The sequence below is a fragment of the Opisthorchis viverrini genome, assembly GCF_000715545.1.
Source record: "Opisthorchis viverrini unplaced genomic scaffold opera_v5_247, whole genome shotgun sequence".
Taxonomy (NCBI): domain Eukaryota; kingdom Metazoa; phylum Platyhelminthes; class Trematoda; order Opisthorchiida; family Opisthorchiidae; genus Opisthorchis; species Opisthorchis viverrini.
Genome location: NW_008751901.1, coordinates 583,245 through 603,861, shown reverse-complemented (window position 1 = coordinate 603,861; position 20,617 = coordinate 583,245). Strand labels below are relative to the sequence as shown.

Sequence of the window (20,617 nt, the reverse complement as noted above, 5' to 3'; positions counted from 1 at the left end):
TATATATATATATAGTTCTGTTCTTTCTAGAAAGCCCGTTCTATCATCTGACATATGTGGGTTTCTACGGAACAGTCTGAGTGACTTCTAGTGGGTTTTCTATGAAGAGGGAGTGCTATGCCAGGAAACGCGGGCTGGTTACGGGCCAGTTGGTAGCTCCTCAATTATAAATGATGTGTCTAATCAGAATTAAGTTAAGCTTTCCAGTTTCGGCGTGCGGCTATCGAGAAATTCAAAGGAATCACGAAGACAGAGTTTACACGAGGTCACCCAAGGTCCAACAAGCATAATCGAGGATGGATTCAAGCCAAGAACATCCCAATCCTGTAATCTATCTGAACCTCATATGAGAAGACATCTAAGAGGCGGGTCAATAAGCATGCATAAAGTATTGCACAACAAGGCGCTACTCATCCTGCGCATCAAGCAGCAAAGTAAGAACACTCCCTAATGTGTGCACATTGTTCTCAAAGGTCAGCCACGAAGAACTAGTAGAAAAGATAAGCTAATAAATGAAGCGGAGAACCGGATAACACAACCGCCTGCTGATATGATGTGGATTCAAGAACCGAGGAGAGGTCTGCCGCATCCAACACGACGGCATGCAGAGCAAGATATTCAGTTCCGGATGCAACCAAGTGCCACCTCAAACATATTGACACAACTCACCATATATCCAAGGAAGCGGTATAAGTAGTCGACCCGAGTAACACATCAGGTGGTCGGTACCATAAAGTGACCACTTCGTGGCTGTATGTACGGCTGGGTACAGATTTGGCTCTGGCAAGGCCGAAATCGGCAAGCTTCAGTTCACCGGCACCGGAGATCAGTAGATTTTGCGGTTTCAGGTCTCGGTGTAAAATGTGTCGGTCGTGACAGTAGGCCAGACCTCGCAGCAGTTGATAGAGAAATAGCTGTCAAAAAGGAATGCATAGGAGGACGAAACATGAACTGGTGAGAAATGGTTCACAGGCTGAGTTACATTAACCTCTTATATGGGCACCTCCGAAAAAGGACACTCTGCAATTGGGGGCGCTTTTGAATTTCCCAGGAGTTTCTCGTTAAAATGCCATAAGAATAAGAACGGTCCTCAAGAAGCCGCGCAACTCCAATCAATGAGGCAGTACATTGTCCGACGGCGAAATTTTTTCAACATATACCTGGACTATCTATTCTAACTCATGAACCTATGGGTAAATGAGTTCAGGCTTTGAAAGTACAAGCGCGATGTTAAACCGTGATAAAATGCTTGAAACAGATCTAGTTGTTCAAGACCGGTGTAGTTGAGTTGTCAAATTGGGGCTTTACCGATTACCATTTGAACTACAGCAGTGTGCGCTTGTCCATGTATGTTTACAGGCTGGAAGAGACATACAGGGATATAGCCAAAATTCAGTTCAACCCAGTTTCCCTATTTATAAACTCTGCAATTCATTCATTCCTCTCGTAGCCATTATACTGACCTGTTTGATGGAGATTTCCTTCCCTCCACTGATCAGGTTTCATCCAAATCGGTCCAGTGGGTTGGTCGTCACGGTATATTGACTGCCACTATTTTTGAGATGGCTCAGTGGTTAGAGCGCAAATTTACTGACCGGAAGGTCCGTGGTTCAAACCCGACCCCATCCATCCTGTCTAGGATTGGGCGACCTGGCACCACCCCAACATTCGTGCTTCCTTCTGGTGACATGGCATTTAGACATCGAAAGGGTGCTACAGCTGAATGAACGAATGCATTGAGAGCAAACTATGGATTGAAAACCTACACCTACTTCAACCTGAGGGAAATGTGCTCGGTTACGTTACGGTCGACATTACAGTCAGCTGCGGAAACGCCTATCCACTTGGCTGTACCCTCAAAGCTGATGACCTGCTGATGCCACTGAAATCACACTGTTGGCTTTGATTACATTTCCAGTTATACGTGCTAAATCTGGAATAAAGTTTCGGATGATTTTTTACAATGACACTAACGATCGTCTTGTACCAGCAGTCCAGCAGTACGAGATCGGAGTCTGAACAAAACATCTCAAGGCTGTATGCCGCACGGTAGAAACGGAGATTTCGTATCATACACTTGCGCCGTTTTCGTATGGAATGTATTCACTACAGTTCGGACATTATCACGTGAAAAGGTCACCTCATGTCTGAAAGACAAATACGCCGATTTGCCTGAATTAGATGGAAAAATCTTAAAAACGAAGCTACGGTTTCCTCGTTTTTACCTACGAACTCTAAAGGTTGCATCATATTTAAAACTTAGATGAATAAACTCAACCTTTTTCAGAATTCACGCTCAAATGAAAAGAGCTGTTGAAACAGTCAAAAGTATACTTCAGATAAATGGTAGTTCGAGCGTCATTACCAAGAGGGCGACTAGACTTCAGAATTGGCCAGCACCACAAAACATTAATGTGTTCTTTCATTCTGTTACGGTGTTACTTTTGGTTATGGAACCAGATAGGTTGCAGGCAAATAAGCCACAATGGTGCAAAAAGAGTGCCGGATTTCCCGGTACATTTTGTTTAAAGTTGGAAATGGTGAGAGAAAACACAACCACATGGACCGGAGGGCTAAAGATATAAACACCTTCATGAGTTATGTAGGCTTAATTATTAAGGTAACAAGGAGTCGATGGAGTCAACCGATTCGGCGACCGAGTCGACAGGAGAAACTTAACTCTGTCACGTATGAACAAATCAAACCCAGGGAGAAATTTGCACTTCTCATGGACGTAAACTTATTCGTTTGAGAACAAGCGGTGACTGGCCAATATGAGACATTGGAAAGCAGCTTCAGTTCACTAGATCTCAGGGAAAATGAAACCATTCCCCTTGGGAACAATGTTGCTCGACAAAATACACAAATGGCTTACATATATAAAATACGGAGACCGACAAATGCTTCCTTTGTATTCAGGCGAGAGAAACTAGATACTCAACGTGCGTCGGAAGGAGCAGTCAGTACAGCTGAGCATAAAATAATACACGCTAATTGAGCGGTCATGGCTGATAGAATGCACATCCTGTTATAACATCTGCGGTCCAATTATATATATCGACTCATATAAAGCATTCGCTGATGAAGTACACAGGACAGAAACAAATTTTAGACACTGTACAAGATACTGGAAAATACCGCTCTCGAGGGCAAAAGAAAAACCGTAGTCGATTGCACCCCCTCGTAGGAGAAGAAGCACAGGCGGCACGGAAAGCAAAGGCTGATTGAGTTGGCCAACTCAATTATTAAACGGGCACGGACCCCGAACATAGTCAAAAAGCTGCGCCATTTTACTGCAGAGAGTGATAGTACCAGGTGGCGACGGGGAAATTTGAAAGCACTGAAAAGCTAATCCTGGCGCTACCAAATATGTACATTATTTATGAGGGTAATCATTCCTGACGCCCAATTGACCGTTTACGTTCGTCGTGTTCAAAGTTAATCTATCTATATCGAACCTAAAAAGCAAGATCAGTACAGCACTCAACTGGATTTGATCGAGCGTCAAATAAACAGATTTGTTTTTCCATAGCATGAATCTGGTACTCTCATAGACTTCCTTTGAGGTGCAATAAAGACGTGGTCAATGCCACCCCAAAAACAGTGACACTAGGTAAGTGTGAGAGGGAACAGTCACGTGGCCCCGGTTTGGCTGCTCCACATCTCAGAACCGGTTACCCAGCAATAATCCCGAGCAGCCGAAGAGTTCATTAGGAAGGTGTATACAGTATTCCAAGCAAGTGAAAACCAAGCGAAGCCTTTGGTTGAAAATCAGGGTGCCGAGTTTTTAAAGTTGCACAAACAGTTTGCTTTTGAAGAATTCTTTAGGGTTTTTTTGAGTTTGTCCCAAATAGCTACATAATGCAACTAATACTGGTTTTCCTCCCAATCTTAACTTGAACTTGTGGCTGTTACTGCAAGGCGAGCATTTTGGTTACCTGATAAGCTGATTAGTTCCTGTTGACGTACTTCGTGCATTTCGCTTAGTTAAACTACCTTTTCCAAAACTGATACAACAGAGTTTTCCCTTGCCATCACATTGATCTGAGTACAAGCGAAGTAGCCTTTTAATATTGGCATCGGTTAGCGACGGGAACCCATTTAAAATCTTGTATAATTATACTGAAAATCGTTCTGAGAACAGCTACCGCCTCATACAATCCATACCGTAGTGGGCAACATAAGTCTTACTCACTCACCCAAAAACGGCATCATAAGTAACCTGGCATCCTCTTATAGAGAATAAAACAAAAACAAAATATATCGTTCGGCTGTAACACCCTTCCGGTGCCTAGCTGCCATGTCACTCAAAGGAAGCACCAGGGCTGGGATGCTGCCAGGTTGCCCAGGCCTAGACAGCGGAAGTCGAGCTGCAGAGGTCGGGTTCGAACCACGGACCTTCCTGTCAGTAAATTCGAGCTCTAACTACTTGAGCCATCTTGCCCCCTCGTACAGAATGGACACAGAGAATACCTTAGCCTATTTGAAAAGGCCAAACAACGATGAACTAACCAACCGCTTAAACATAAAAAGGCCCGTACAGCAATATTCGCTACATCAACACCAAACGAAACCAGTTAATGGTGCATACAATTTCTGTGGCAAATCACATATGCTGAATAGCATCAAAGTAGTGTTATAATGAGGGAACTGAGCTCCAAACTGGTTCTATACTGTCGGATACAAATCGATATTTAGCGAATAATGACGATATTCTTCTGGTTTTGGATTTCTGACCGTCATTGGACCAAGTCACCTAGATGTAACCGGCCTTAAGGGTCATGTACTCGTTACCTTACATGCTCAATTCATATCGCTGAAAAAGTGCGATACGGCCGTTGAAAGTTGTGGGCTTTCCTTGTATTTGTCATTAATAGCCTTTCTGGGGAGTGGGCAAAACATATCCTCAGGGAATGGGATTGTGGTCTCATTAGGAAGGTGAACAATAGCCCGTCTGAAGATAAGTGCTATAGAAATCTGGCGAGGAATGTCCGCTATGTATCCCCATGTAGAGTTGACGGAAAGTTGGTGGACGACAGACCATAACAAAGCACTACGAAACAAAAACGACTCATCTCAAGTTGAGCACTGAGACCTTCACATCTTCTTGAGTGTGCGATCCCGTTTTGGTCAGGTTGGAGATCCAGGAGGACGTGGCACGTAACCGATCCCAGTTGGAGGTTTGCTGCCACTTCCTAGCCAGAATGCTTGGCTAACGCTTGTGTACCGTCACACACTGAGATTATTTTGGGTGAGGTTAGCAAAGGACGTTGAGTCAATTCCGCTGATGGTGCGTTGCTCCCATATGTCGTTTCCATTTTAATAAATTTCAAAAGTGTAGATATCATGTGCTTGGCTTCATTCACTAAAAACACGCGCCTATCTAATGATCGTCGTTCAGTATCCCTTCGGTGCCTAACTGCTATGCCACCCGAAGGAAGCACAAGGGCTGAGATACTGAAAGGTTCCCCAAGCCTAGACAGGGGAAGTCGAGATGCAGAAGTCGGGTTCGAACCACGGACTTCCTGGCCAGTAAATTCGCGCTGTAACCACTGAGCCTCCGCAAGACGGGCGAAACCGGTCCTGGGTTGTAGATGAAGACAATGTGATGGTTTTTCGAGGAACGAGCTTCTCTTTAGGGAGGTCGCTGCAGCTTTTAATAACAGACTTAGCTAAGCCCAGTGTCGATTTCTAAGCCCAATGGTCATACTAGGATTCCTAACCACCCCAATAAGTCCCAGTAGAAGCGAAAATATATATGTAGAATGAATTTTCCGGGAACCAACCACATGTTTGGTGTGAACGTCCTACCCATAACCTGTTATACATCATGTCTGCTGCGAAGATCGATGACGATTCTGACGGACCAATCGGGCTGCTCACCTGTAGATTCTATGAATAAGTCAACAGTTATTTTCAATCAACTGGAGGATGTTTGGGACCGATTAAGTAGTCATTATTTCAGAGAGATTTAATAAACAATCGGTGGATTTATTGCTGGGCAACGTTTCGCTTTGACATTAAAGCTTCACGCTGATCGGGTTTCAAGGAGGTCAGATAATCAATCCGTGGAATATTTTGTGACTGACCGACTTGATCACCGTTGGGTGTCGGTCTAAGGTTCCTGTTTGTTGGTTAGTAGGGATGTCTAACACTTACGAATGATTGGTTACGGGAGTTTATTATCAAGTTGAGTCAGGATTTTGCGTCTCCGATTTCCGGTCTAGGACAATTTAATGGAATATTCCTTATGGGTATCGTTCACAGATTTTGTTGATCTACGTGCGTTGGGGGGTGCCAGGACAATTGGGTTAGGGGTGGTGTTTAAGTGAATGTTACTCTGGTTGGATTTCATACTTTTAAACCCGAACCATTTCACTGATAACTGCACACCACCTCGTGTCATCTCGGTTGGTCGAAAATCGCCCTTCACACGCTTGCCAGTTCTACGCCCTCTATTCTATTCACGCTTGGCGATTTCCACTGGACTCGGCCACCAGTTGCTGTAGCACGAATCTGAGTCTCCGTGTCAAAATACCCACATTTTCCAAACCTATTTTGTGCCCAGCGAATGCCCTACCATTGTTGAGTCCTTGACTATCGCCTGGAATTCATGTACGTTTCTCGGTGGTCTGTTGATGCATCGCGTGTGTTCACCGGTTCTGGTGTGCAATTTCCCAGCTGTCCGACCTATATAAATCTTCGTGCAGTCGCCACATTTTATTTTGTGGACACAGTCCTATCAACTGGGAGGTGATCCTTTAAATGCACCAATACTGAGTGCAAAGCATTCCTCTTCTAGAATGCTACTCAGCAACCGATCGACCAAGATGCGAATCCAAGTCTAATGGGTGGTAAATGAGTATGGATTCATTCACCATGAAAAGTGACTAATAGACTCTCTAGCTACTGTGGTGCTGGTCAAACGGAAGTGTTACACTTAGTCCGTTTTCATACGATGATGAAGACTTGTGGCATGAACAAGCGAAAGCAGAAGCAACTGAAACACATGAACCATCTGAGGAAATGCCTAACATTCAGTGTATTGAGTGTGTGCTGGTAGTCATTCTACTTCAAAGGAACGCGAGGATTTCAAGTTGTTGTTTTAGTAGAACGTTCTTATTTTGACATGGGATGACAACAAGGATTAAGCTTCGGAGGCCAAGTAGATGACGTGGACCAACCTTTCAATGACCCGTATTCTATGCCCTATGAGCGCCTACAAAGCGTCTGCCCGCCTGATCACCTGTAAACATTTCTTTCAGAAATGCAGAAAAATCACTTTATACTAATAATTGGAACGTGACAGTGATGGATGATTATTTTCTGTATGAGTGCCTCTTACCGGGAAGTTTGTTGCAGATTCTCCTTTTACTGTCGCCTACTGCCTGTCGCATTGAGGTGATAAGATTTTAGTAGATATTAGACACATCTACAGTTAACAATAATAATCAAACGCATTGGTGAACATTTTCTAGACAAATTCTGCACACAAATGATTTCGGTTGCATCAACTCATCAACGTGTCCCCATGGAAAAATCTGAACACATTTGGGTGACCAACCCTAATTGATGTAGATGCCGGGACGATAATAACGAGAAACGAATTGCCAGGATACAACATCTTAAGAAATAACCAAACAAAATATTATGGGAGGACTCACGCGAACATTGTGCAGTCGAATTCCCTGGGGGTGATTCTCGATGTATTTGCTCAAGTCGGATTGCTGGACAAGGGAAAAAAGTGCATGTTGGTATAATTTAGAATGAGAAAAAGAGCACACGGTAGCCTTAGCTAGAACTAAATCGATCAAACTCTACGCACAGTAAACCGCCCTTCGTGCGGGTCACAATTATTCGCGCTGATTTTACACCTATTACCATGTGGCCGGATCTCAGAAGGAAAACGGCTCAGAGATATCGATCTCTTGGTCCGAGTATAGAAAATAACTGGAGTAGGAACAGAAATCTAAGAGGCAAGTTTTAGGGGATATAACTTTAAACGCGTTTTTTGCAGTGGTCATTTTGATCGAATCCTTGAATTGGTCTTTTCAAAGGCAAACAAACCTACTGTTATATCTAAAGAAACCGCTGCGAATGAAGTGAAGGTGTTGTCAGAATAATGCCCTGCGTTAATCTTGGCACTTTTAACTTTTGTTCGAGCTCTATTATAAAGAACAACTACAGAAATGAGTAAGCCCTGAGAGCTCTTGTGTAGTAACAGAAAATCAATCAACATAAGGGTGGCGTAAGGTGAGTGATATCTTGTCGCATTCTGAGCATGTGATCCACTGGCCAGTAGCAGTATGTGAGGGTGAACGCCTAAACCATTGTAGACATAGTCAGTGAAAAAACTGAGAAGAGTATGGAAGGTCATTATAAAGAGTTCCCGAATCGCATTGTTTGGGCTTTCTCCAGGTGCCGAACTTTCGGTAGTTCTCAAAGGATCAAAAATTCTAGGTTCCGGATATTCTCTGCTCGATAGGTCTATGCTTCATAGGCACACTGGATTCTGAAAGTTACAAACGAACTTTGTACCAATCATCACCAGCTGTAAGAAACGCGTACTTGTCGGACGGTGGTTATAGCTGCCACAGTTTCCCTCGCAAATGATTTGTGGAGGTGGGATACCCATACCGTATCAAGGATGGCACTGTCACCTAGGGTAATCAAGGCCGAAGACGATGTGAAGCAACCTGATCTCCAACTGGTCTACAGACGCCGTCAGTGGAACCAACGTTGGGTAGTAATTTATGCAGATCAGGCAGGCGCTCCTGGATAGTTGCTATCCGGGACATTTATGAAGTCTGCTCATTCTGATTCAAGAGACAGTCACTTGAAAGCGGTGTGTTGTATGGTTGTCAAAGCCGCGAAAGAGGGTGTGGAGTCGCCCATAAATGGAATAACCTCATTCGAGGTGGCAATTGCAGATGAAGAAGACAGGATACATGTTATTGGAGGAACTCCGCGAGAGTGCAGGATTTAGAAGCAGGAAGCGAGAATATTTCTCAACTGCCTTGTAGTTCCCTAATGTAGTCTTCCCATTCGAATCCATTGATCTGTGTATGGCTTTAACCACTGTTCCGGCTCAGTGATCTACATGATGCACTCGCTCGAACTTATTCCTGTTATCGAATTGAATATGACGGGCATCTACAACAAATAAGCATGAACCAATAGGTAAAAACATGCCACATTTCTGCATCGGTTTAGTGTGCCCGGTCCGAGGTTTCCTACAAGTCACGCAAAACGTTTGTCACGACGCTCAACAAAATATACGACACGGAGATCGGAGTTGCACAGTCGACAGAATTCACACTTTCTTCGCTAATAGAATCGCCTGGCTCAGAAATCAAGGAAAGAGCTTCTGACTATCGGCGGACTTTGTCTAGCCGATAATATGTCGTAATATATTCGCAGTGCACAAGGTAATCTGCTTTGGAATCAAAGCAGTCACCGGTAAAGAAAATTTTGTCTGAAGCACCTTTGAGGAAGCAGCCAGAGGCAAACCAAGTCGCCGGACGTATCCACCGGACAACATGATACCCGGGAATCCAGAAACAATGTCAAGTCAATACGGAAACACCGACCACGAATGGACTGACAAGGGTTACTTTGAGAAGGAGCCGGTAGAATTTCTAACTCCAGCACTGTCTTTCTACAGCAACTTCGAGAAAAACAAGCGAATATGGTCGTAATAGGGAAGGTACATATACAGAAGGAATGGTTCTAAAGTGAAAATAACTCAGCCATGGAGCGAGATTCACGGTCATACTAGTGAACTTGTAAAATATGGATGGGCGGGACTTTGAATAAATCAGACACGAGAAACAGATTGATTGGAAACATCAATGACTTGCACGAAATGTCTAGGGATGCGTAGGTCACACACACACACACTCTTGGGGGCCGTTGGAGAGAGTAATTTGTGCGGTCCACCATCACAAACACATGAAGGCTACCTTCAAAAACTATGAAGTCGTCGACACGGAGGATAAACCAGAACAGAAGGTATGGGCTCCAACTGTATGACAGAAGGACACTTCCCAGTTTTTGATAGGTACAAGAAAATGAATTCTTACGCACGCTTTGGCTCATCACTCGAACCTGATAAAACAAGCAATTAACCTTCCATCATATACAAAAGCTGCGTACAGAGTTAGTTGGGAAGCCAAAATAAAAATAAAAAGACCGAAATATAACACTTACGACAAATTCGAAGATGAAATTAAGCGTATTCTTGGTGTGGACGATATCGTGCAAAATGACAATGTTCGCATGACGCAGTGCCTTGAGAAGGGAGGCTGTGGAGAAATCATAGAGGAAGTAGTGACCGTAAAATAAAGTAAGCAAAATTATGTGGGGGGAAAAATTCCAAAATACCGTATTCACAGACCGGCGCAAAACATTTTACAGCATGATTCCTCCAATGTAATGTTGGTTTTTATGCAACTGGGAAATAAAGGCCATCTAATCCCATTGAGATCAGAGTTTAGGGGCGCGAAGAACCAGTAAATTGATGTTTGGATTGTAGTGGATTTGTTCCAGCTATGACTCGAAAGATACCATTTACGCGGATCACCGAAAGACGGTCAGAACCCACTGACCTAATCAAACTGACTGAGGGTGGCAGGTGCACTGAACACATTGGCTGGCTCAATCGCATATTTGAGCTGTCAGGTTTCAAAATACTCACAATAACAGTAGAGGACCTAGCAGACCAAATTCTATTGTGAGGTATGGAACTTGACCAATGGATCGCTGATGGGGGGTTGCATTTGGGACTCAGAGACGGACCTTTGATACTTAATGACACCATCGCTGAATGATAACGATGGCTCAGGAAAGGTGTTTATTCTGCCACTGCAGGCCAACCAACATTGAGAAATCAAAGGCATTTCTATGTAGATACGCGCTCTAAACTGTCGAGTCAACTGAACCGACCTCAATCAATCAATACATGGTTCAACAATTAACCGCACACAATGGTTTCACGCCTAATCACGCTCAAATATTAGTATCCGCGGTTCGAATTCAACAAATAAATTAGTGCTACAATCAGCGTCAGTACGCTGACCTCAGCAAGCAGCGCGTTGTGAACTAACGGGTACAATGTCAGAGTCATGAAGAATGACTCTCTCCAGTACCATCATCAATGAAACCGATAGTGGCTTTCAATATCAGCGGTTTGTATGACAATGGCATGCTGTGAAAAGCGCAAAACGGGGCACGAGAAAATCCTAATGTTAGATTATCGTGCACAGTTTGGCAAGCTGAATAAAACCCGACATCGGCTCGGTAGAAGCGGCTGAATGAAATACATCGGTGTCTCTAGTTAAGAGTAAATCAGTAGATTGCTAGAGAACCGGTTGGGAACAAAAGCCCACTGATTGGTGGCAACAACGACAACTACGATCAGGGGTGAAGTGAACCGGAGCAAATTCATGTTATGTTTGAATGAAGGTATAACTTTAACTGCGCGAACAATCATGACTCTCTTTCATCTACAGGATCCTCGAAAGATTACCATGCTGACCAGAAATAATATTCATTTCTGCAAAATCCACACAACTCACGGTCGGTATAGTTTTTTCCAGATAAATCGTATCGAGACGTGAATTCATGCCACGATTCTTGCAGCACAGAACCATCGATCGATATTAGGCCAACAACAAAGGGTACTTCGCGAAACACACGTATTTCCACTCTTAAGCCCACTTTATCTTCTCTAGGACATATTTGTCGAAATTACCGTAATTGAGACTGCATAGGAGAGCACATAGCTCGAGCTGTCATCTCGTATACGCGCCTCTTCAATCCGAATATGAATGAGAGTTAAGCCAGGTGAGACCCATATTCCGCTACTATAAGGGACTGCTAAAACAGGCACGATCATATCGCTCCAAACCGTGACCATCACATTCCAGGGGGCTGGGCTTGCTGAGTGCCAATGTTTTGGATTATATGTCATCATCCGAAAAGCCACTCAACAAATTTCACCTCGGTTTTTCCTCTCGTTTCACTCATATATGTTGTGACTGTAAAGTATAGGTAAGAATCTCGGTATTGTGCACCATTCCGTGTGAACCGATCATCATTGCACTGATCCACATTTTCAATTATCTCGGATCGGTCTGGGAAAACAAAGATCACGTGACCTCGAATCTTAGGCGCAAACCCATAATCAATTCAGGACAAAAACTATCACCAGAGTTGCTTTGGTTTCTGATAAATGTTCAACTGAAGGGAAAATTCACACGATTATTTAGTTCCCGTACATCCCGCGTCACCAAACCGGCCAACTTTTGGTCGACAACAGGGTTCACACCAAGTTCATCCCATAATTACCATCGATTCAACCGTAATGGCGCCTTCTGCGCACCGGCACCATCTACACATTGATTATACCTCCCAGTGCCCCAGGCCACCGACCGGGAGTGTGCATTACCATTCACCTAATTACTGACAAACCAGAAAATCAATCGATCTCTGGTGCACAATTGCAAACTTCAAGATGCCGGGCAATAGGAAGAGGGAAGGGAAGAACCTGAATAGAGAAGGAAGGGAACTGTGGAAAATCAAAGTTGATCCGAAAAGATGTGGAAAACTACACAAGTCAAACATGACAAAGTTACAAGTAGAATTTCGGTGACAATATGACGTTTTTGTTGCCCATTCATCCATCAACATCAATCAGCGCCTGGTTCGTTGCTTTCATACATCTTAAACGAATGTAAAACATTTTCAACACCAGGCACTCAGCATGCAGAAAGAGTGGGACAAGTGACATTTCACTTTGTTTTGTTTGTTTGATTGATGTGCTACATCCCCGATCGTGCTATATACAAAGTGCTAGGCTTAAAACAGCCCCCCTCAGCTGTCACAATTGTCATCGAAGAATCATAAGTGCGCCTTGCAGCATCCCGGGGTCGAAACACCGAAAGCTAAGGCTTGTCCAGTTACATCCAATACAATGATTTTCACTTAAAATTGATCAGTTCACGGAGAGTTGTCATCGGTAGAAAAAAAGAGGTGAAGTGTCATGTCAGAGAGATTATACCAGAGTTGTCATACCTCATTCACTTACTGAACTTTTCTGGGTGGAATAATCATCTTATTTCAGAGGTTTTTTCCAGTGGGAGCTAACAGGAAGACAACAGTTGTGAACGCTTTATGCATACGAGTCCGTATAACCCTGGATCAACTCACCACCTACGATACCCTGAAAACAGCTGTTCGCTGTTTGTCTTGGATTGTGTACATTTGTTCCGACAATTAAGACGTGATGAGTTGCACCGGCGAAATGTTGGACTAAAATTTAATGTGTAAACCGCGTGTTAGGCGTTCGAATAAAAGACTGTCACGTTTACTTACGGATCAACAGATCAGACGGAACTTTTTAAGTCCACGACTACCGCGAGGAAGATGCAAGGAGGAAGATGCGAGGAAGATGTACCTATATCAAAGATGTGTTCGCAATGTCTTTCGAAGCCCAGTGAGCAAAAGAACAACTCATTGTAGAGGGCATAGTCTTGTCAGTATCATATGTGGTGTAATAAGGTGGTTAGACGGGAACCACAATTTCTAGTAAGCGGGAGTTTGCATCATGATGAGGAACATGACGGACTGAGAAAATTAATCCAAATGAAGCGCTGAACAAAATGGATAAGCAGAAGTAAATTTCGGAAAAAAATCGTAGGACATGCTTATTATGTTGGAATGGCGTGAGAGTTCGAAGTCAGCGGAACTACAGAATAACGATGACTGGCAATCCGTCGTTGGTAGACAGGCAACTGTGATAGAGACTGCACTGGAAGCCTGAAGCGTCTGATTGGGAATCCAGAAAACCGGCTAGACATAAACAAACCATTCATGTTAATATACTGAAGAAAGAACTCAGCATATCCTTAGGGGGCGAGATAGACCAAATGGTCAGGGCGCGAATTTACAGCCTGAAGCTCTGATTGGGAATCCAGAAAACCGGCTAGACATAAACAAACCATTCATGTTAATATACTGAAGAAAGAACTCAGCATATCCTTAGGGGGCGAGATAGACCAAATGGTCAGGGCGCGAATTTACTGACCAGCACGTCCGTGGTTCGAATCGCCCTCTGCCTGTCGACTTCCCCTGTCGAGGCTTGGGCAACCTGGCAGTACCCAGCCCTCGTGCTTCCTTCGGATGGCATAGCAGCTAGGCACCAAAAGTGTGCTACAGCTGAACAATTTTTTACGATCCTTACAAAGCCATGGTCCAAGTTTTGTACTAATAGGAAGATTGGGCTGCGCAACAAAGCATGCTTTTATGCATGCTATCGAGGTAGACAAGATGAATGAGATGAAAAATGGTATGGCATAACCATTTCGATGACATCTCATAAAACAGCGAACCCACGATAGTTTGGTTGTGAATGGAAACCTGGGGACTAGCGTCCGCCGCACATGCCTACCGAACCTGATAAATGGAGGATATCCATAGATTCGTGTTGACGCCTTTTCACTACGCGTTTATTACCGGTCGTTAGGGACAAACAACAAAGAAATATAGCAAAAATAACTGTGGAAACTCCAAGGCGCACATCAATCTATACCTACGTCTGTCAACTGTTTTTATGCATCATGTCATTTAGCTCATATACTGGCCTGTGTGAAAAAGCGCAGAGCATCCTCGTCGCTTGCTCAACAGCTTATTTAGTGTCTACATGCTGTTGTGATCCTGCACTGGGAACATGCTTCAGCGACAGTATGCTGATGAGTTACGTACCAGTGAACCGAACTTAGCACCCTTGCACAAAGTGGCCAAACCATGCTGTCGTCCCACAATTATTTTTCAATGGTGAACTAGTACACTTGAACAAACTTAATCGATCCAGATATCAAGAAACACAAGAGCTCATTTTTTTATTTGCGGCTATATGTTAATACCTGATTGCGAAAAGTCTGACTATTGACTCCAGTTTGGTAAGAGAGCACCTGAGACTATAAACACGGGAGTCAATCGGCTTTGTAGATACCCTCTTGGGTTTTCGAGTGCAGGCCACTAGGATCGAAAGCACTGGTGGTGGAAGGGTAGCAGCTCTCCGGTTTTCTTACATTGACCATCATCAACTACAGCGCCGGCATACACAAAAACTGGACGTCACTGTAAAGACGGAGGCCTTCCAGTGGTTTTCTTCATTAGAACAGCAAGCAGCTCATAAATGTGAGAAGGCTGGAGCGAGCCAGCATTAATGCTCACCTTCACGAATGGCAGTGAATGGAAGACCTTCCTCTGGGTTGATGCGAATTTCTTTGACTGCAACAGATCGACACATGACGCTAGGGGGCGGAAAGTGGGAGGAGGAAGAGGCAGAAGGAAAATTAAGTAATTAAAATCGTGGACCAGAAGCAAATGGATGCAAAACAGAATGGACGGTCAACTATAGTAGAGCAAAACTCATCTGAGAAGGTCACTGCCGGGTACGGTAGGAAACAAACGCTCCAGAGAGGTGGACGCAGTATAGTGTTTCAGACGTACGCTTGCGTGAAAATAAGGGTGTATATACGTTTACCTTTTGAGTTGAGAGGAAATAGTGTGGCTGATCTTCGTTGATGATATCGGAAAGGTGGAAACTCATTCTGTAGGATCACAGGAAGAACATGAAGGAGTTGACCAAAAGAGGTCAAATGGAATGATTTTATTGTACCAAGTTTGTCAATATGACCGACTGTTTTGTTTTTAACGAGAGAATTCAGCCGAACCACCCGTCCACAAACGAGATGAACATTACGACCAAGAGGTTCAGCTGAAGAATTTCTCGACTCTCCCGTCAAAACCAAACTGGCCTGTAAATGGGTGCATTTCGCAAGGTTTGTACAATTTGGTTCAAATAGAATATAAAATTGACGGGAACTCACAGAATACGCCCATCTGATGAACCCCAAGAAGGGTGAAATCGATCATGGGCTGTAAGAGGTCTATGTTTTTTTGTTAGGAGAAATTACTACCACTTCAATAGACATAATGAATTCAACTTTACGAGCCGCTGGAAGGGTGTAACGCATAAAACGAGGCGCAGCACGAAGTAATACACTGTCATCTGTAAATTCCGTCCCCGACAAAGCCCAAAGAGAACGAGAACAAACTATATGTACATTCATCCGGACAGGAAGTGTGTGAAAACTGGGATTTCCGAGAGACTAGCAAAATAATTTATCATCGAAGCAGGCCGGACACATTTCATCAGTTTAGGCAATGACGCGAGAGAGGAAGTGATGTGTCGCCATATGTAGCGCGTGCAACCGGAAATACAACTAATGAATGTCACAGTCAAACGGATGTGAATGCAGTGGTACAGATAGAAGGTGACGTGTGGATGGAATAGTCGGACAATCAAGTAAAAAAACTGCTTTGGTTCTCCCAACAAGGTGGTTTCACGATGCTCGTTGCTGTGTCACAAAGTCAAAAAAAAATAAACTCATGACGGGTCGCACGTCAAGGGTTAAGGTTTAGACTAAGCCGAAAGAGAAAGCATGCACTCCGATAAAGCCATATCCTTAGTGACCGTACATAGGGACGCACAGGAATGCTCGAAAGATCTGGTGGTTGATCAGATGGCCATTGACTTGGGCACCGAGCATGGCAATTGGTTTGCAAACGCGTCATCTGCGGACCAATAACCAAGCTTGGTGAATAGACCAACGAACATCGGATGAACCACAAGTAAACGCATCCGAACTACCAATATTTCGACACACTGTTCGAAAAATTACCAGGGAGCCTGGTGATCAGGAAACAAGTCTTTGGTGGAACAGCAAGTACTCAACTCAAAAAATGTACCCAGTGCGGTAAGCTAAGTTGGGTTGGCAATATGTTACGCACCTGGAGTGCAGCGCTTTTATCGTGCCTAATTCGGAATGGTAGAGACCTGGAGTTGGACGGAATTAGACACAGTAGAAAGGAGTATGATAAAAAAGCTTGGGCATTGTTGGTGCTGTTCACTTTTCAGGATGGGGTTAACATGACCTCACCTGTGCTTGGAGGCTATCCGGTACCGGTGGCTCTCACGATGTCAGTTTCTGTTCAGATTGCCTGGCTGAGCGCTGGAGGTGTGACCACCTCGGATGTTCGTGGTAGGCTATCCCTACATCAACCTCCATTATAAGGCTTTATTCGAAAAATTCAATATGGATGTGCAACAGGGAAGCACTGGCGTTCTCCTCTTGACGAAAATAAATATTTGTTCTATAATGAAAGTGTTCTTCGGCAGCAGATCAAACCTATCATCATGAATGCGCGATCTCACTGTCTCTGCAAACCGATTATCCGGCGACTTCAATAAAAACAAACAATTTAGCTGCGTCTGATCATTTATTCTTACCCGCCAGAAAGGACAACTGTACAGGCGAAAGCGAAATCGATAAAACTCGTTATTTCCGCAAGCTTTTTATGATCAATGAATTACCGAAATATACGGTGACAAACAAATCGATGATACTGAGAAGAGACTCAACAGGATCCCTCGTTTACGATATTCCACGACTGAGTGTGTTGCACCGTCGGCAAGATATTCGAAACATTGAAGTGTTTTTTCTTGAAATAATACTACGCATCATGTTGCCGAAAACTTGGGGCTCATCACGTAAGTGGTCTCCGAATATTCACCAAATTCGTACTCTAGTGGAACAGTAAAGTGCGCCAATTTCCAAGTCACCCGAATGTTAACGGGAAACTCAACCGAACGTCTCGTTTACGATATTCTTCTACCGTCGAAGAGTTTTCAGCGATCTTATGAACAATCTACACCCACGGCGCCCAAACTCTTACATCTTTCGCATTCATTTTTGTAGGCACGACGAGGACCGATGATGTTTTGATGAGAATCGGTCGATTCATAAGCAAACTTACATTTGCGCAGCTCCACCATACACCTGGGACATTTATTTTGATCGAAGTAAAGAATTTCAACAGAACAGACCTCGACAAAGCTGTTCAAAAGCATTCAATTGGCTACCCAATTGGAAGAGTTGCCGGAAACTATCTATGGGAGTCGTCCGTCCCAGGCAAACCTTCTGGGGTAGGGGATATTTGGTTATCCACCTGTTTTCTCAAGTGGTTAGAGCGCGAATCTACTGACCGGTTCGTGGTTCGAATCCGACCTCTGCCTCTCGACTTCCCCTGTCTAGGCTTGGGCAACCTGATTGTATCCCAGCTCTCGTGCTTCATTCGGGTGGCATTGGCAGCTAGGCACCGAAATGGTGCTACAGCTGGACGATTTTTTAATCATGGAAGGGTAGTCACGCCAAGCAAATCCGAAGCCATTTTAAGTCACCTCGAACTGTGATTTTCTCGAGTTTAGTAACGTCAAAATAAGGGCCACGTGTCTGTATTTGGAGAGGTTGTGTAAAACGCAGTTGAAGCAATCCAAAACACACATGGACAGGATATGCTAGGAGCATGTTTTTTTAGCATCAAGCGTGTGTTCAATTAACTTCTACGAAGCTATCGACACGCGATCGGCGAACATTAGGTAGGTAACACGGGAAAAGGGGAGCAAACATGAATGCATTAGGATATGGACAGGAGAAGGAAAGTAGGGCAGCGAACTGCCTCACATAGCTCAACTAGCTCATGAATGTGATCATGAATAATAAATGAAGGCCAACAGACAGACAGGTATACAAATGAAACCTACCAAAGGATAATGCGAAAGCATCTAAGGTCCGGAGAACGGGTCAATTTGGGGAGAAAATAAATACCCACAAACCAAATTGATCGAGACCGATCAGATAAATAGCATCCCCAAAAAGAAGGCTGTAGTATTCACCAGACTGTTGAAGAACAATTAAGAAACAAATGGCGCGTTCCTTTTTCTTAGAATGGTGCTAGGTTCGGATTTAGGTGTGCCAACTCAAGCGTTTGCCTCAACCACTCGGTTTTCAAATCAAACAAAAGAAAAAAGGATACCAGAATGGAAAACCGATAAGTGTTGCCTGATGCAAACATGACTCACTGTGAATAGCCCCGATAGACGGTGGCGTAAGAACCTTCACCCAGCACGTCTAATTTCTTGTATGATTCGAGGCAGCCAAATGTGCTGGATCGCGTAGCTTGTTTGCGTACAGCTGGAGATCGTTGGGAATGTGGCGTACCGGAAGTACTAGATGTTCCAACACCTCGGTCATCAAGGCACCGAACACTGCCTGACGTAGACAATCGAGCGAGGTACTCTGAGTCGGTGTGATGTGATGTCGGGGGAGAGCCCCGCCTACTTGGACTGGCGGCAATCACATGAATACCGTCGTTTTGATACGACAGTTGGTGATGGTGACGATGACGCGGGCCGACGGCTAGGTCCAGTTCCGGATCATGTATGTTTAGCAGACCGAGCAAACGGAGTTCTAAGTTGTATACATAGAATAGAAAACTTGTAGACAGTGACTTTTGAAGTAGGAAAGTCAGGCGAACATGTGTTATCACCTAGGACTATAGTAAAGCAAACCACTAATAGTTGGAATTAGGTTTAATTAGACCGGATTTCACGATTAAATTAGTCACAAAACGAGGGTATCGCTCCACCAGGTTTACGAACAATGAAGGGAAGAAAGCAGTGAACAGAGGAAACGATGGTGGGGTAACGAGAGGCTTAAAGTTAACGAAAGTTAAACTTGATAGACTATAGTCTAGTTTGAGCCTAAACATTCTGCGTGCCTCACATAATCACAAGTCTGTACAGGAAACCAATGAGAGTGAGGGAGGTAAAGCTTCTCACCTTCCGAATGTGGTCGGCTTAGACCGGACACAGTAGATATTGGAATGCCATCACGTACATCGGTGTTCGATTTGGAATGTTTCGAATGTCGCGATCGAGACTTGATCAAGACCAGCTCACCACCACTGCTGGCTGAGGATCGATGGCGTAAAAAGTTTCTGTGACCTTTTACTTGTTTCACAGTTGTTACGCTGAGGAGCAGAAATAAAATATATAATTAGCGTGCAAAATAACGACACATACGGAAAAGGACATGCCAAACATTTTTACTTTATAGGATTTCATGGTAAGGTGAGGAGATCCGGTAACATTCAATAGAGATTTCATGCTATCAGGGTTTCGAATCCGTGACCTTCTGACCAGTGGTTGGTTAATCAGCTGTTTGACCACAAGTGGCTGACTAGCAGTGTGATTAGCTCTCATTCAGACAGGACATGGCGCCACTCGTCGTTCAATGACGTGGTCAGCTATTGACGAGCCCCTCGAGTAACGATTTGAGACTTAAATTAGTCCAGATTAAACCAGGCTCGCTTTGTGCCATAAAACCAACGACTCGTTCATTCAATTGCACTTCCCTGGGTCAATACACCTAGCGATGCACGAAGATCCAGCAAGTTAAACATAGAGCGGGCCAACAATCGGGCAAGAATACCGGGTCCCTCGACTAATTCGAAGATGTATGATCTTGTTTGGTATGCAGTTCACTTCGTTATAACAGCATCACCTATTCATGAGTGAGAATGCTGATAACTAAGGGGGATGGTACAACAAATCCGATTCAGCACCAGGACCAATCGCTAAGTTTTATCACTCCAAACAAGAGAGGGGTACATTGCTAGTAAGAGAAGTAGCCAGCAATCGATTCCT

The 20,617-nt window shown here is 44.0% G+C and overlaps 2 protein-coding genes across 2 annotated transcripts in view; one reads left to right on the top strand and one right to left on the bottom strand.

Annotated features, from left to right (window-relative positions):
• Positions 1 to 9,399, top strand: part of T265_08915 (hypothetical protein) — a gene marked incomplete at both ends in the record, with an annotated part of 15,813 nt that extends 6,414 nt beyond the window's left edge. The window contains one exon of the mRNA XM_009174846.1: positions 9,214 to 9,399. Within this exon, the coding sequence (XP_009173110.1) occupies positions 9,214 to 9,399 (186 nt within the window). The remainder of the gene's footprint in view (positions 1 to 9,213) is intronic.
• Positions 1 to 20,617, bottom strand: part of T265_08916 (hypothetical protein) — a gene marked incomplete at both ends in the record, with an annotated part of 71,141 nt that overhangs the window by 21,707 nt on the left and 28,817 nt on the right. Inside the window, 6 exons of the mRNA XM_009174847.1 lie at positions 670 to 914; positions 7,665 to 7,727; positions 10,210 to 10,304; positions 15,238 to 15,317; positions 18,992 to 19,379; positions 19,751 to 19,941. Coding sequence (XP_009173111.1) covers positions 670 to 914; positions 7,665 to 7,727; positions 10,210 to 10,304; positions 15,238 to 15,317; positions 18,992 to 19,379; positions 19,751 to 19,941 — 1,062 coding nt within the window. The remainder of the gene's footprint in view (positions 1 to 669; positions 915 to 7,664; positions 7,728 to 10,209; positions 10,305 to 15,237; positions 15,318 to 18,991; positions 19,380 to 19,750; positions 19,942 to 20,617) is intronic.